The following is a 16,248-nucleotide window of genomic DNA, read 5'->3' on the forward strand; positions in this document are numbered from 1 at the left end:
GTGAGAAAATCCAGGGGAAGGGAACCCTTTCCCCCCTAGACTGGAGAACTGCAAGTCTTTGAGAAAAAGGACTAGCTTTGTGCTGAGAAACGCAGAGGAAGGGAAGATCCCTCCTGAGGTCTGTGGAACTTTAATTACTTTTCTTTGTATACCTTTTTACTTTGGAACTTAGTGTTGAAACTGTGGAGAGAACCATGATTGATTACGAGAGACTATACCCCTTTTCAAGTTATAATAAGTTTATAATGTAAGGGTCAGGCTGAGATTTCAGACACAGGGAGGAGAACTCTTACTTATGGACATTCTGACCATGGACATCCTTTGCTTCGTTCAGGCAGGGACACCCCTCATAGTGATAGGGCGTGAGAGCTCTGTGTTTCGAACCCATTTTGTGTTAATAAAAGTCTATAGCAATGAACACAATAGAGTCTTACTCCCGATTCCTTACAGTACCCTTGATCCATCTATGTCCCATGGTCGCAGTACCATGGTAGAGGTGTAAGACCACTTGTTGAAGTTGGAACATAGGTATGTACAGTCTCCGTCCTTAATACCAGAGGCCTTGATATTTGCGTAGATGCCCGGACTGCGCCCTTAAGGGGTGGGATACTTGTTCTTTCTTCACTTGTTCCAGAAACTGGTTCATGGCGAAGAAGAATGTCTTTCCTTCCAGGATCTTTCCTGGATATGCCACTTCAAAAGGTTTGCTGTTGTCTTTGCGGGTTATGGCACTGGCTAGAACATTGAGGTATCCCGGAAGTTCAATATAGAGAAATCATACTGCGCAAAAAAGTAGGCCCAATGAGACTGCCTGCTGTTATAGCATTCAAATTGTTAAAGGACCCACTGATTAAAATGATCGAAGTGGATCTCTACTGGGTGATGGGCCCCCATGAGAAACTGTCTCCACTCCTCAAGGAGTTCCTCCTCCATCACCAAATAGTGCTGTTCAGCATCCAATAGCTTCCGGGAGTAGTATGCTATGAGAGGTTCTAAGGCATCCATTTAAGGACTGCCCCTAATGCTGTGTTGGGGCATCGGCTTCAACAATGAAGGGTTTACCAGAATCTGGTTGTCGGAGAACTGATGAGGATGTGAAAGTATTCTTTAAATCCATGAAGGCCTTTGCAGCTTTGGCATTCCATTGAACCGGGGTGTCCTGTTTCAGTAGGACCATCAATGGGATAAGTCTAGAAAACTGGGCTATACATTTCCTATAGTAACTGGCTCAACCGATAAAATGCTGCAGATAATTCACTGATGTGCGTTCTGCCCAATTGTGCATGGCCTCAACTTTCCACAGGTCGATGGTTATACCTTCTTTAGGACAACCAATAACCCAAATATTGTACTGAGGGAACGTTGAATTCACATTTGTTTGGTTGCACAAGCAAGTGATTTGTCCTTAGTCACTCAAAAACCTCCTTGACATGTTCAGTGTGGTATTGAGGAAAAGATTAAGATATCGTCCAAGTAAACAGGGGACATATGGCCAAACAGATCAGAAGAGATATGGACCATGAACAGATGAAACACTGCAGTGAGATTGGCAAGGCTGGATGGCATTACGCAGCATTCGTAGTGCCCTAACTGTGCCCTTAATGCGTTTCTCCACTGGTCTCCCTGGCGGATTATCAGATTATAGGGCCCACGGAGGTAGAGTTTTGTAAAGATGGAGGCTCCTTGAACTGCAGCGAGGATGTCCTGGATCAGGGATAACTGGTACTTATCTTTAACAGTTACCTTGTTCATGCCCCTATTGTCCAAAGACGGATGCAGTTCAGCCATGTCTAATTTAAGTACAAAAAACAATGAGGCACATTCTGAGGATTTGGATTCAGCAAGGAGTCCTCCTCAGAGATTCCAGTCTGATGATTCCAAGAAAGGTGGGGGGTTGTTGATGGGCCAATGGTACATTCCCCAGAGTATACAGCTCAGATCCCATGAAGAGTGCCAGCTGACCAATTGATAAAATAATTGTTATGTCTTTACCAGGGAATGAACAGGATGACAGGAAACTGTACAGTCGTGATTAAGTCGAAAGACATGCGCTCACAATGCGCTGCCACTGTCATAAGGGGGGTGGGAGGATACCAAAACACTCAGACTTGGGTCCAGACAGCAAGAGACGTCCATCTACGCTTTCTACTGGCATAGCAAGAAACCTTATTCCACCTGGTGATGGAATGCCAGTCACTCATGTCAACGTAAGCAATTTGGGGCCTTTTTTGAACTTTCATCACAACAAATGAACACAGAAGAGAGATGGGCCACTCTACTCAGCGGGCAAAACAACAAATACACAATCACTCTCTTTCTCAGCACTATACTGGAACTCAGTAAAAGAACCTCCCGAGACACACCTCTTTCACTACTCTCTTACACTCTAACACACAGGTGAAAAAGTTTACAAACAAACTAAGCCACAAAAAAAAAAAAAAAATAGCTAGAGGTCTTTATTCAATAGGAAGTTGGTGAGTGCGCATCCATTCTTTGTCTATGAGAATCCCTGCTGCACCAGAATCTATCAAAGACTTCATTGTGTCACAGCCCAAGGATGTAGTTATTTCAATAAGTAGAACCAGAAGAGTAGAATCAGACTCCTGTATGAGCTACCATTGGGAAGGAAGGACCTTTTTCTAAATCCCCCTCCTCAGGTCCAAATAGAAGCAGGCGCTGGCATTCCCAGATCTCTGTGGAAGGGCTACAGGACAATTCTGTAGCAGGCGTCCTTGGAGGCACTGTACATGCAGAGACCCATCGTCATCGTCTCTGGCGTTCCCCACTGAATAGCGGGCCACGGGCAGGGCCAACTTGCATTGGATCGGGAATACTGGACGCCGCTTTGATCGGGAGTTTGGTCTCTAGTGTCAAAGGAGTAGACAGTCTACTGTGCAACCTCTTCTTTTCAGCTCTGCGCTCATGAACACGGTAGTCTAATTATAAAACCAGAGTAATTCGCTCACAAAGGGTACCAGGCCTCGGTAAATAGGCCAACTCATCCTTCAGCTACTTGGACAAACCCTTGTAAAACAAGCTGAACTGTAGCTCTTCCGCTCAGGCGGTCTTCAAGCCATTTGCTTGAATCATGCAACATAAGTTATGAAATCTTGAGTCCCCTGTGTGTATTCCCATAAGGTTTCTTGTGTGGTGCACGTTAGATCTGGCTGAATAAACATTCCCTGAAGTACTGTTATGAATAAATGAAAGTAATCAAAAAATGTGCTTCTAGATGTCACCAAAGGCATAGCCCTGGAAAAAGCACTCTTTGCACGTTCGTTATCGCAAAGCCAACATTTCTACAGTACGTCGGAAAGGCTGTTGGTCTGAAGGTGTAATGAATAGTACAGGCATCCAAGAATTGTTCTAACATTTTCAGATTTCTGTCGAAGGGCCCGATGCTCAAGGACAGTAGGATGGGCTCATTCTGGACTGAAAGTCTCTGGCCAATGAATTAATGCAGGGCCCGTTTTCGGCCATTAACACCTGTACTTCAGCTGTTGGGCCTAGTTCTGCAGTGACAAGATCTTGGAATTCGTCCTTCCTGGTCTGGTTCAATTGGCATCTCAATCTGCCAGCGACAGGTCTTACCATGGGTCATCAGCAACGTTCGGTTTTCTCGAGGATATGTCTGTCGCTCCCGGAAGCCAAGCTGTCTAGAGTGTACACAACTGGGACTTCATGAAAAACAGGAAATGTGTGAGTAAACCTTGTGCGCCTCGTGACCTTTGGGTGATCTAGCGCATTATAAGAATTAAAGTAAAGTAAACCATAAAAAACCTCCTGGAAATCTAGATGATAGCTGGGAGAGGTAGCAGGGTCGATGGCTCCTTGGAGATTGAGGTTGGAGGAAGTGGTCAGAGAATGGATCCAGTGACGTTCCCTGAAGGAAGAACAAGGAAAGTAACAGAAAGTGGGACAGAGGAGGAAAAACACAAAAGAAATAACTAGGAATCACAGTGGAGCGTCTGCTCTGCCAGAATCACAGATTGTTGAGATGCAGTCTACTGCCGAAGGCAGCCCTGACAAATTCTGTGTTTACGTGCCGCACACACACCATGCTTCTGTATGCATCGGCCCTCTTGGGATGGGACGCATATGCCTCCAAATAGCGTACATCTTCCAGGCATTGGGGAAGCCACAATAATTTGCTGACATGCATGATTCTCCAATATCCCACACCTCCCAATGTCTTGTAGATAATACAGTCATTGGGGGTCTACCCTGCACTAGGACCACTAGTGCAAACCCCACATCATCTTGGTAGCCAATCACAAGACTCATCAAATCTGTCATTAATTCAATGTCAGAAGTTCTTAACTTAAACAACAACAAAAAAAACCTGCTCCTCGACAGTGAGCCAATAATGATCAATTTCCTGTGTATTCATATATGTAACTTCAAAAAGTGGAAAAACAGACAGGTATGATTCTGCCCTACTCACATGAAGAAAAATAAACTTGAAGACTGCACACACTCTAGGTTTCAAAGGAGCAGGTGAAATATAATGAACGAAATCTCAAGAGGTAGAGAGGCCCAAAGCAGGCAACATACCCCTTACTTGTGGAACAGAACAAGTGAGCATGCAGTACCATGGGCCATTTACCTGTCAAACTCCACTGAATAGATGAGGATGAGGTAGCGCTTGGAGTTCAGAGTAGAGGATTTGGGCCCTGGCACATTACGAGTTGTAGCGCCAACCTTCCTGTTTCTTAACAGCTCCAGGTCAGTGTAAGTCAGAAGATCAAGTGTGACAGACTCGCTACTCTGCAGAAGGAAACACATTTGAAAACAAAAAGGGACTCATTTAGTTCGAATAGGCACAGGTTTCACACAAATATTTATTTACAGTTCTTGAATTCCATCTTCTCTTTCAGCAAGGGATTTCATGCAGCCCTGGATTTCCTGAAAGGTTTTCGATAAAACCTTAACCATAGTTGGATAAACCGGCCTGCATAACAATTTATACAGCAGCCTAACATTTTTAAATTGTCAGGTTCTAAAATAAATTACACTGCATGATTTTACAACACAAGCTATTACAACAAAACTCTCAGAATCAATGTGCACCTCAATTTCAAAATGTGCAGGTACATGTAGAAGATGTACCTATGCTATGCAAGGGCTCAGAAGTAAGACTCTGACACAGAAGTAAGACTCTGACACAGAGGCGTCATTGTGGTTGACATAAATGTTTATTCAAAGTGCTAAATGAAAAGAAAACCCTATCTTGCCCCAACTCTAAGAGGGGTTTCCCAGCAAAAACCAAAAATACTAGTGTCACAGTCAGGCGGTACAAAAGCAAAGGTTCACAGTCTGGGCCGGGGAATGTCTCCCTTCCCCAGCCTTCTCGTAACGTTCCTCAACTGCTGGGGCACTGTCTCCCGTCTCAATCGGCCTTTCTCCAGTTTCTTGGCTTGGATGCTCCTCCAAGCTGTGGTGGGTCTGGTTGACAGTCCTGGTTTCCTTCTACCAGGTAAGGGGACGAAGAGAAGGAGTTTGGATGCTTTTCCAAACTCTAGTGGGGCCTTGAACTTGGGGCTGCTAGAGACAATTACCTTTTCCTCTCTGGCCTCTTAATCCCAAACACAGACTTGGTTTACTTGCCTTCGAAGAGCTGTTTTCATATTGTGTGTCTCATTCCAACAGTTCTCTCTTCTAATTTGAAAGCCCCTAGTCGCTTTTCCTCCAAGCACTGTCACGAAGAAGCTTGGGTACTCTTGAAACTTTATATGATCTTTACTTGCAAGGGTCCCAGACTCTATTGCCCTCGGTATAGTATTGTGCTAATGTCTCTCTTGCTGTCCCATAGGGGTTATCCCCTTCTCCCACTTTCCATATATTGTTGGTTTCAGGATTTTTTGTACCCTCTGGGGACCCCCAACCATAGGCTCAGCCACCCAAATACCTTTAGGGTCTTGGCTGCAGCCTTGCGGCCGGTCGCAGGCTTCCCTGGCTTTTTCTCTGCTTCACCAGAGCTCTGGGTCTCCGCTCGGCTTGTCGCAGTGGCTCCGTCAGGGTTCCAAGGTACACTGTCAGGTTTCCATATTACAGTACACGATTTAAACACTATAACTGGAGGTGTAGTGGTGATCTCTAGTGGATTTCAGCTTGTGGCTTGGAATGAGTCTTGCTTCAGGGGGTTATTGATTGGGTATGTGAAATTCTTCCTTAATGTTGCGGTCTGGAAGCCTTTGTTTCCCCAGGCCAAAATGGAGGCTCAGCTCAGCAGCATTGATTGGCTGTGACTGGTGGTCAGGTAGTTTGGAATTCTTTAAAGAGTTCTAAACTGCCTTTCATTTTAGTTTTCAAAGGATCAGGTCGCAGTTTTCTTAGTTCAGCAATATAGTAGTTAAAATCTCTGAATATTTTAATAACCAGAAGAAGTGCCAGTGCGAAAACAAAGGAAACCTCAAAGAAGCAAGAGGCAACCCAGGAATCAACTACAGATGAGTGCTAAGTGCCAAACTTTTCCATAAACGTTTTGGAGTTTAAAGTTTTATTGAACTATTCTCAGCGTATTTGTTTGGAGGCACATAACACTTGTAAATAAGCAACATTAAAAGTTAAATGCATGAACTGCCTGCAGTCAGCTGCGCCCGCGCGTGTTGTGAAAAGCAATCTGTAGCGTTCCAGACTGTTAGGCAGAATCCTGTGCAGTTCCCTTGGGGAACACTGCAAGAAGATTAAGACTACAGGAGCAAGCAGTAAACCCAATTGGTAGCAGTCTGCACCACCCAGATTTACCCGGTAGCTGTGGCTGAGCAGTCACACTTCTCTCGAGATGAGTAGGGCAGTATACAGAGGATACACAATAGGGCCAAAAACACAGCAGAGCAAGCAAATACTGACCAGAGCTTGGTATCAAAAGTTTATAATTATTTATTTAAAACACACTTTGGGAAATACACTAAGCACTCTAAATCAAAGCAAGTTCAAACACAGTCAGATAAAGTATACACACCTCCCTTAATTATTAGACAAGTCTAGGTCAAAACACCACTATTTGTAAAAACAGATGTGAGCGTGTAACTTAGATGGTACTACAATAATTAAGTTAAAGGGAGAGAAAAAGGCAGGTCATAAAAATAAAACAGTTCCCAACACTTTTCTAAGACCACAGCAAGTTAGTGAAGGCAGAGTCTACTGTAGAGCCAAAGTTCATAGGCTAGGCCCACTTTAAATGGAGCAAGGCGAAATGTGCCCAAGATCACACAGTTTAAAAAGCACGCCAGTCTTTGTAGAAATGTTCAAAGGAGGTTGGTTTGATGCGAAAGGTAAAGTTAGAAGGTCTGGGGTCAACCCCGTTGGAAAATCAAGGATTTAAGGGAGGCCAGGCGGAACACAGTACCTTAAAGAGTGAGGAAGCTCCAGCGGTGGAAGTTGTTCCTGGCGGGTGCAGTTCGTGGTTTCAACCAGGGGAAGAGAAGATCTCGTCAAGGATGAAACTTGGAGTCGTCGCACTGCCCGGGGAAGAGACCAGCCACGGAGTTCGTTCGGTAAAAAGGTACATTCCTGTTATTTGCGGTCACAGTGGTGAAGCTTGGCTATCCGGCCGCCGGGGTGCTTGGCGCGGGAGATCCGACCAAGGGACGTCCTGGAAGGCGAATGGCGAACTGGTTGTCCCCACCAGCTCAAAGGGAGAAGATTCTTACAGCAGAAGATCTTCTCTTGTCGTCGGGAAAGTGGTGAGGTCGTTGCAGCAGGGCTCCACCGGTGGTGTCGTCGTTGCAGATGGCTCAGCTTCTCCCCTCTTCGGATTATTTAGGTCCTGTGGCGACTTCTGAAGTTCCAGTCCCCAAAGCCCTGCTTTTATGCAGAAACCCCCCCCCCATTCAACAGCCTAGCTGTCACTCATACATGCTAAGTGGTGAGCCGGGCGGCTCACCACTGGGCCAATCAGAACAGAGGTGGACTTGATTTGCTAAGGCAACGCAGTCCAGGGTGCCAATTCCCCCACCCACACATCCTGTGGAACCCAGACAGAGTGGCACCAGTTGGAGGGCTACTGTGGAGAAGCCCGCCAAAAAGTGGAACAAAGGGCCCAACCTTGGTTGGAGTTACAGAGACAGACACAAACGCCATTTTAGAAAAGAGTTCTGGCGAAAAGACCCAACCTGTGATTTTATATTAAATAAATAAACCGGCGGTATCTTTAACATTTAACCAAAAAGTGGAGCATTTAAAACCAATGGGAAAATCCCATAAGAAATATTCTGGTGGAATATTTTGCGTGGTAACCACTGCCACCAGCCAGAAACTCGACAAGGGGAGACTGGACAGTGCCCCCTTGGAAACAGATCCAGGGGCAATCGAATTAACCCCTTCTAGTACTTCAACAATATGATGGTTTGTACTGGTTTTGTTCACAATTTTGGACTAGTAAAGTCAATGGTGACTTTACATGCCCTGGGAGACAGTCAGTCCCAGGCTATGGAGTTTATGTTTGGGGGTCACTATGACACCCCTGTGTACTGCACTGAGGGTGCTGTGTAACACATACATTAAAACGGATGATACCCTATGGAGTAAAAGACCCCATAGCCCATAAGCACACAATAAGTCAAAGACATACCTCAAATCATGCCTAAGAGTGGGAGGAAAAGAGTCTCACTCTTAGCAGGAAAAAAAAAACAAACCCCAAAAATCCAGCAAAGCTGCTGGGGGACTCACTAGGTTTGGGAAATTAGCCTTATAAGAGAATTCTCCCTAACACAGACCAGGGTAAACTAACCAGGCACGGGTTCGATGCAGCCATGAGACATTAATCTTTCATTAAATTAACCGTAGTTAGAACTAACTTTAGTTTAGCTTTGTTCGCGCTAGTAAGTGCATTTCTTCTCGTCGGTCTCCGTTTGAGGAAAGAACCCATGGACGTGTGTGTACGTGCCGAGTGTCGTATTTCTTTCTATGTAAACATAGAGCTGGTATAAAGTTTCTTCTCCAGATCTGTCATCCACTATTCTTGGGAACTGGCCAAGGGTCCGGATGGGAGCTTGGTAACCTTTTCGCAGACCTTCACATCTGTGGCTGACAAAATGGTCCCCCGTAAACACTGCTCCATTAGGACTAGACGTTCTGAACCCTGGTTCTCTGCGGAATTGAAAGCTCTTAAGCTCCGGAAGAGACATGCTGAAAGGACATGGGGACATGCGTATTTAGAGGAGCATTGTCGCCTCTACCAGTGTGAGACTCACCATTATCATAAAGCTATTAGGACTGCTAAACAGCTCTGTTTAGTAACAGCATTGAACAGGCTTTAAATCAGCATAGGGCCTTATTTGAGGTTAAGTCCCTGCCGGTGCAGGCTGTCCCTCAGAAGGATGTTCTTGTGTCCCAGGAGCACTGTGATTCCCTATCCCTCTTCTTTGACAAAGGAAATTGCAGACATACGTGGCGGTATTGCTGCCTCTTGCTTGCCTACTGCACAATACTCTTCTGTGAGCATGAGTGACCCTACTTTGCCGTCATCTCAGTGGTCCTCCTTTCCTGTGTTTACAGAGGACGAAGTGCTGGGGGCGCTTGGGCACCTGAAATCCCCTCCCCCACCCCCCCCCCCCCCCCCAAGGACACAATCCCTCTTTCTGTTTTGAAAAACATCTCCTGGGATAGTCTCACCCAATTTACGGAGGCAATTAATGACTCCTTTACCTCAGGTACTATTACAGATAGCCTTAAACATGCATTGGTCGTTCCACTATTGAAGAAGCCGGGGCTTGATCCCACGGTCATGTCAAATTTTCAGCCTATTTCCCTGCTTCTGTGTCTGATGAAGCTTATGGAATCACGATTGTCCCCTTTGCTTAGTACCTTTCTTGAATCCTCAATTTCTTTGGACCCATTTCAATCTGGGTTTCGCCCTAGCAGAGGAACGGAGTCAGTGCTGCGCTCAGTATTAGACAATCTCACTCGCCTGGTTGATCAGGGTGGGGTTGGTACCTTAATTCTGCTTGATTTATCATAAGCATTTGATACCATCGACCACCCTACCCTCATCTCCCGGCTCTCCACCGCGGATATTTCCAGCCGGATCCTCTCCTGGTTCTCTTCCTTTTTGTCAGGCACACTCAGTCTGTCTCTCTGTCCGTCTCTCTGCCCCCCTTCTGCTCTCGAGCCATTTCTCTACTTTGTGGTGTTCCTCAGGGTTCTTCACTCTCTCCTATTCTGTTTAATCTCTACATCCACCCTTTTCTGCAATTCATGCTTTTGGCCTGCTCTACTATTCTTACGCCGATGATACTCAGATTTTTGTACGGCTCGATCTCGCCAATACTGAATCGGCTGGCCAACAGAAAAACTGTCTGCTAGCGATTCCCGAGTGCATGGAAAGTAACTGGCTCAAACTCAACAGTGGAAAAACTGAGGTCCTGATGGTTGGCTCCACCTCGCCGTCTCTGTATTGGACCCAGGAGTTTTGGCTGGTGAGTCTTGGCCCTTTCCCCCCCCAAGCCTGTTTTATCTGTCAAAAATCTGGGGGTCAAGCTGTCTGAGTCTTTGTCTATGGCCGATCAGGTCTCCTCTGTGGTCCAAAGGGCCCATTTCAAGCTACATACGTTATGCAAGGTCCTTCCATACATCCCGGTTAATCTCCATGCGCCAGTTGTGTCAGCCCTCGTAATCAGTAACATAGATTACTGCAATGCTCTCTTTTTGACTCTTCCGAAATACCTTCTACGTCATCTTCAGCTTTTGCAGAATGCAGCTGCCAGGGCTACTTTACATCCACCATGGGGTACTCATATGACCCCACTGTAATGACACTTCCACTGGCTCCCTGTTGAGCAACATATCAGATTCAAGGCACTATGCATTGTGCATTGTGCACAGAGCTATTTATGGTCTAGGTGCTGAGCTTCTTCAGAGCAAATTTACTCTGTAGATCCATTCCAGGCCTCTTCGGTCCCAGGATCTCAGGACCTTACAGCCACCCAGGTTCAGGCTTACTCGCATGGGGGTGGGAGGGCTGCGCCTTCTCGGTGGCTGCTGCTAAAGCTTGAAATCAACTGCCTCTTGCTTTGCGCAGCACCGAGTCTCCCATCTCATTCCGCCGTGCTTTGAAGACTTTTCTGTTCTAACCCTGTCTTGATCCCTGTCTCTTGTTTATGTTTGTTTATGTTTATTTTATTTATATAGCGCAGACCAGGCCCAAAGGCAACCGGGCGCATATCTTGGCAGAAAGTTACAGGTATAACATATCATCACATTGGTACCAACAGATTGTGAACAGAATATTGTTAGCGCCAAGATGCCTTCGGGCTTATGTCACGCTCTACAAATATCCTTAAAATAAGTGTGAGTGAATCTGGCCAACGTGCACTTAGCATTTGCTGACTTTAGGGCCATACTCCCAGCAGAGAAAACCTTCTTGGCCCAAGCGTCTTAACGCTTGTCATCTCTGTCTGGGGGAATAGTCGGTATGCATTCTGTTTAGAGGTTGACGTGGCAGCCTGTGCCACTAAACTTTCAGGAGTGGGAACATTTGTCAAGTAATTGGGGTCACTGTATTTTGATGTGAATTTTTTAGTCACTGCCAGAATCAATTCTGGCATCTCCCAATTTGTAGTAACTCTCCTTTGCAACGCCACATGAAAAGGAAGAATAGGGTCCTCCTGGGGTCCCTTATCTAGGATGTCAGTTACATCATCCCGTTTGTATATTGGTGTTGGTCTTTTCCACCCCATGTACTCTACCACACTGGAAGTTAACTGTCTAGAAGACCCTTCAGCATGGTCAGTAGGGTCCGGTCTACCAAACTCTAATTCAGGGGATGTAGAGCACTCGCTTTGACATCTGTGCAGAGCCTGCTAACGCAGGTTCGATTCTGGCAGGGCCAAACTCAGCCTTTCATCCTTCCGAGGTCGATAAATGAGCAATAATAAGCAGCGCTCAGATGCCTGAGGATTCGTAGCGCTATAGAAATGCAAAATTATTATTATAAATCAAAGAAAGTGACTCAAAGACGTCCTTTCTTGGTAAAGGTGTATACACCTTTTCTGTGATCCTCGAAATCGTCGACACAGTCAAGGTCAAGGGCTTAGATGCTTTTGGCGTCGAGGACCTGTCATTGTCCGACGAGGAGTCTTTCGGCGCCTATGGCGTCGATGACTTCTTCCTGGAGGAAGAGTTGTCTCAACTCGAGGGATCCTTCGACCACTCTCGAGGAGATTTTTCTTTGCCTTCCGGGCTCGAAGGCGCACGGTTTTTGCCCTCATCTTTTTGCGACCTGGGCATGGCTTTCATGGGTTTGAGACGGTCAAGGACGCATTCTCAAAAAACGTGCTTAATTTTTACTCTGAATTTCTCCCACTCAGCTCGAGAGGCCGATTTCGTCAGGCATTGAACCCGTTCTGGAGTAGAACTCGACGACAAAGACGCCGACCTATGGTGCCTTTTCCTCGACCGTTGTCGAGATGACGAATGGTGAGAACCATTGCGTGATCTCAAACTTTTTGTCTTTTTACAAGGGGAAAAATGTCATGACTCGTCTGAAGACACTTTTTTGGATGGGATAGAAGGGGAGCTAATGTTCCTCTTCGCTCTTTCAGGGTTTTTGCCGTCATCGATAGACAGGCCTTACAGTCAAAGAAAGCATGAGAGGAACGAGGCACCACAGACACACCCGGTGGGGGTCTGTAAGGGACATTTTTGCCCCACAATCTTGGCACTTCTTAAACCCTGATCTCAGAGTTTACTCAAAAAACTGGTAAGCTCGCCGGCACCCTTGTTTCTGGACCGCTAAACTACAGTTTTGCCTGCCAGAGCTGCTGTGCCGGACAGGTCTGAGGGCATAGCGGTCACTGTAGGCAAAGCCGTCACGGAAGCACCGGCACCATTAACAACGGTGCCGTTGCTTTCGTGTCCCCCACTCCCATAGAGTCCGGAATGGGGATTAACAAAATTACCGGCGCCTGACCTCCCGGCTGCCGGACTTATAATAGCCCAGTGGCACCGGGAAGTCAGATGCTGGTAATTTTTTACAGCTCCGCCGGACCCCTAACAAGGCCCATTATCTAAATTGGCGTGTTTTCCCCAGGCAACAGTCTCAATATTTTTGCCACGTATCAACTGCAAAATCTCTTGCAGCAGACAGAGCAAGAGACCAAGTATAAAAGGAGAAAAAGATGTTTGCATGCCTTATAAGGAGTAACATACCAAATTACATCCATTAAAAGGAAATTTAAAGTAACTTCGGAGTGCCGTGAACTTGAAACAGAAGTCCTCCTTTGCCAACATTCTACCATTTGTTTCTCTAACCCTCACTGACTTGTAATATCCTTATAACATGCAGTAGGCGGTACTTATCTCATATATATATTATTAACTGAATTAAATGTAATATATGAGTGGCTGTAAGCCTCAAGTCTTTAGGTCTCTACCATAGCATGAGCAAGTACAACACGATGACAGGGGACATCATCTCAAGAATTCCATCCAACAGGTTACTTTTGTTTTTTATACATCCATTGATCAAACCTAAAAGTTGAAGCGTTGCAATAGTGTGTGTTCTGCGAAGTGCCTCACCTGAACACAATTTACTTTGTGCGTACAAAGACTGCATGAGCCCTTGTAAACATATAGTGCATTCTCTCTGTTCCAGTCTAGGTTTCCTTCAGACATACCTGTGTTAATGCAGATTCAAGCATGCTGCAGAAGATGGAAAACTGCTTAAAGTTGCCCGTTTTATGGGTTAAGTCTTCAATAACTAAAAAATAATAGGAAAAGGGAAGAAAAATATTAAAAGTAGACCTCAACAAAATAAATTTGATGTACTTAAAATCTTTGCAAATGAGAAGAAAGTTTTCAATCTAAAATCAAAATTTTCCATTCAAGGGGGCCACTGAAGCCAGCACACTGTTTTTATAACAGTGTATTTACTTTTATTTTATACATTTAACATAAAGGAAACAACCAACAAGTGTCAAATGATGCGGTTCCCTTCCCCTCTCCCAATTCCTGTAACAGATCAGCTCAAACCAAATTAGTGTATCTCGCAAATAAAGCAAAGTTCACCCAATGTTCCACAATTTCATAGAATCCATGAAAACAATGCCCCTTATCCCAATTTCATGGGTTCATTCGTCCATCCCAAATTTTAACAAACGTTTGCGGTCATTCCCTATTTTTGTCGATTAACTTTTCCTATGCCATTTTACTGTTCATAACTCCTCCATCTTGCAACTGTCAGTGCAGCTTCATTCAAAAGGTCACAATATCGATTAGCCAAGATAAAGGCATTGTTTAGGAAAAGTGTTGTGTACCTGGCCCAGTCCCTGCCCTCCCATATAACCAGAAGTTTCATTTTCGGGTTTGCTGCCTCTGGCCATTACACAATGTGTAAAAGATTTCTCAAGACTTTACGCCGGAAATCCTGAAGCACTCTCACCCCCTCATCATGTGAAAGAAGGTACCCCTCATTCATAGGGCATCAATCACTATGTCCCCTTCACATCTCTGTAAACCTTCCTCACAAGCGATATGTTTGGTGTAAATAGTTGAATCGTAGCAACCACAATTTCAACTATATCGCCACTTCCTTCTGATGTCAAAACACTTATATCCAGTCTTCTTCAGACAGGTCTTCAACATCCTTTGCCCAAGTTCGTTTCAACTGTGGTGAAGAGGTCGTAAAGGACAAACAACTTTTATAGAGTGTAAACTTGCTTAGCCATTAAGACCTTAGTGAAATTAATTCCAGGTGGAATCCTGGATTAGAATCTAACTGACATTATGCCATGCTTTAGTTGCAAATATTTGTCAAATTCACTAGTCTCCAGTTCAAACTCTTCTCTCACCTCCAATTACATCCTCGAATGTCCTAACCTCCATGAATCCCATCGCCTGGGCCCTGTTCTGAAACAATCAGTACAAGATGGAATTCTTTTCAATGTCTTGTGCTGGGAAGCAACCCATCCTCTTAAATTGGTTCCTGCAGACGAAAATACCAGGCTCACAATCGAGCCTGTCTCAGCTGCTGAAATCTCTGGGCTTTATGTTAGACTTGCGTCTCACCTTTACACCACATATCAATGCTTCAGTAAATTCAGGCAACTTCCACCTTTCTGCTCTGCGGGCAGTGACTCCTTTTATTTCACCTTGCCACTTTCACACCTTAGTAATCTTTAGTTTTATCCAGCATTGATTATGGTAACTCTATCCTCTCTGGCATGCCACACTCTGCATTGGTGCCTTTCAAAGCAGTGTTCAATGCAGCAGCCCGTATGGTGGTGGGTGCTCAGATGTTTGATTATGTACACTGATTCCTATGGCAGGGCCTGGGTATCCCAAAAATGGAGGATACCTAGAGCCACAGTCACATCAGCATGTAGCTTCCACCAGCTCATACCCTGCTCGGTGGGCAACACACTCATGTCCATAAACATACACTAGTAGTACAGGGTTGTACCCCTATCCATGGGTGGCCTAAGGGTCTCTCATCGGTCTTTGTCCACCAAGAACAAAATGAAGCGCTGTACTGCCAGGCATCCAAATTGGACTCCTCTGCACACAAAAAGCAGAATAAGGAGGTAAAGGACAAGGACAATGAGGCCTTGTACCTCAAATGCATTTCCAACATCACAATAACTCTTCCAGCCTTTTTGTGCTTAAGAACACAGGAGAGGAGGCGAGTACACATTAATGAACATAGGTGATTCCCCGATCACATCTGACAGGAATATGTATCTGCCCCTTTCGTCTATTTTAAAGTCAAATCAACCCAAAAAGGAGAGATTCCCTTACTGTAAGAACTACCCATTGGGAGCCCCTTGCAAAGGTGAAGTTGGAACTCCAGTTAGGGCGCGTGTCTCAAAAACCTACAAAATATTCCCTATTGGAGGTGTCTCCTGCAGAAAAACCACATCTAGCTCGTTTCATTTGAGGTTCTGCACAAAAGCCCCAGACTTGTTTTATTGCGTGGGCCGTGAACATTCCATGACCTACATCTTACTACTACAACACCTGCCAATATTTGCTTAATTTCAATATTTGTTTAGAAAACAGGACTGTAGCCTCTTGATTTGGGACATGTTGGGGCTACTGATGTTTAAGATTCAATTAATTCTAGTGGGAAACCACAAAACCTTGGTCCAACACAACAAACGCACCCCTTGAAAACATTCAACCCCATACTTGCCCATAAAAAGCTTGAGAAGCCTCTGTTGCCCCTCAACCACAAAGTAGAAGAGAAACCCCTCCAACTTCCCCAAAAACAATAACACATCCTTTAACTGATACAGCGGCACAGCGGCA

General features: G+C 45.2%; 1 protein-coding gene across 1 annotated transcript in view; it reads right to left on the bottom strand.

Annotated features, from left to right (window-relative positions):
• The window catches only part of CCDC61 (coiled-coil domain containing 61), a 434,011-nt gene that overhangs the window by 348,631 nt on the left and 69,132 nt on the right, over window positions 1-16,248 (bottom strand). Inside the window, exons 3-4 of the mRNA XM_069644625.1 lie at window positions 13,620-13,702; window positions 4,607-4,767 (exon numbers count right to left, since the gene is read on the bottom strand). Of these exons, the coding sequence (XP_069500726.1) occupies window positions 4,607-4,767; window positions 13,620-13,702 (244 nt within the window). The remainder of the gene's footprint in view (window positions 1-4,606; window positions 4,768-13,619; window positions 13,703-16,248) is intronic.

The sequence above is a fragment of the Ambystoma mexicanum genome, chromosome 2p, assembly GCF_040938575.1.
Source record: "Ambystoma mexicanum isolate Mex_15411 chromosome 2p, UKY_AmexF1_1, whole genome shotgun sequence".
NCBI lineage: Eukaryota > Metazoa > Chordata > Amphibia > Caudata > Ambystomatidae > Ambystoma > Ambystoma mexicanum.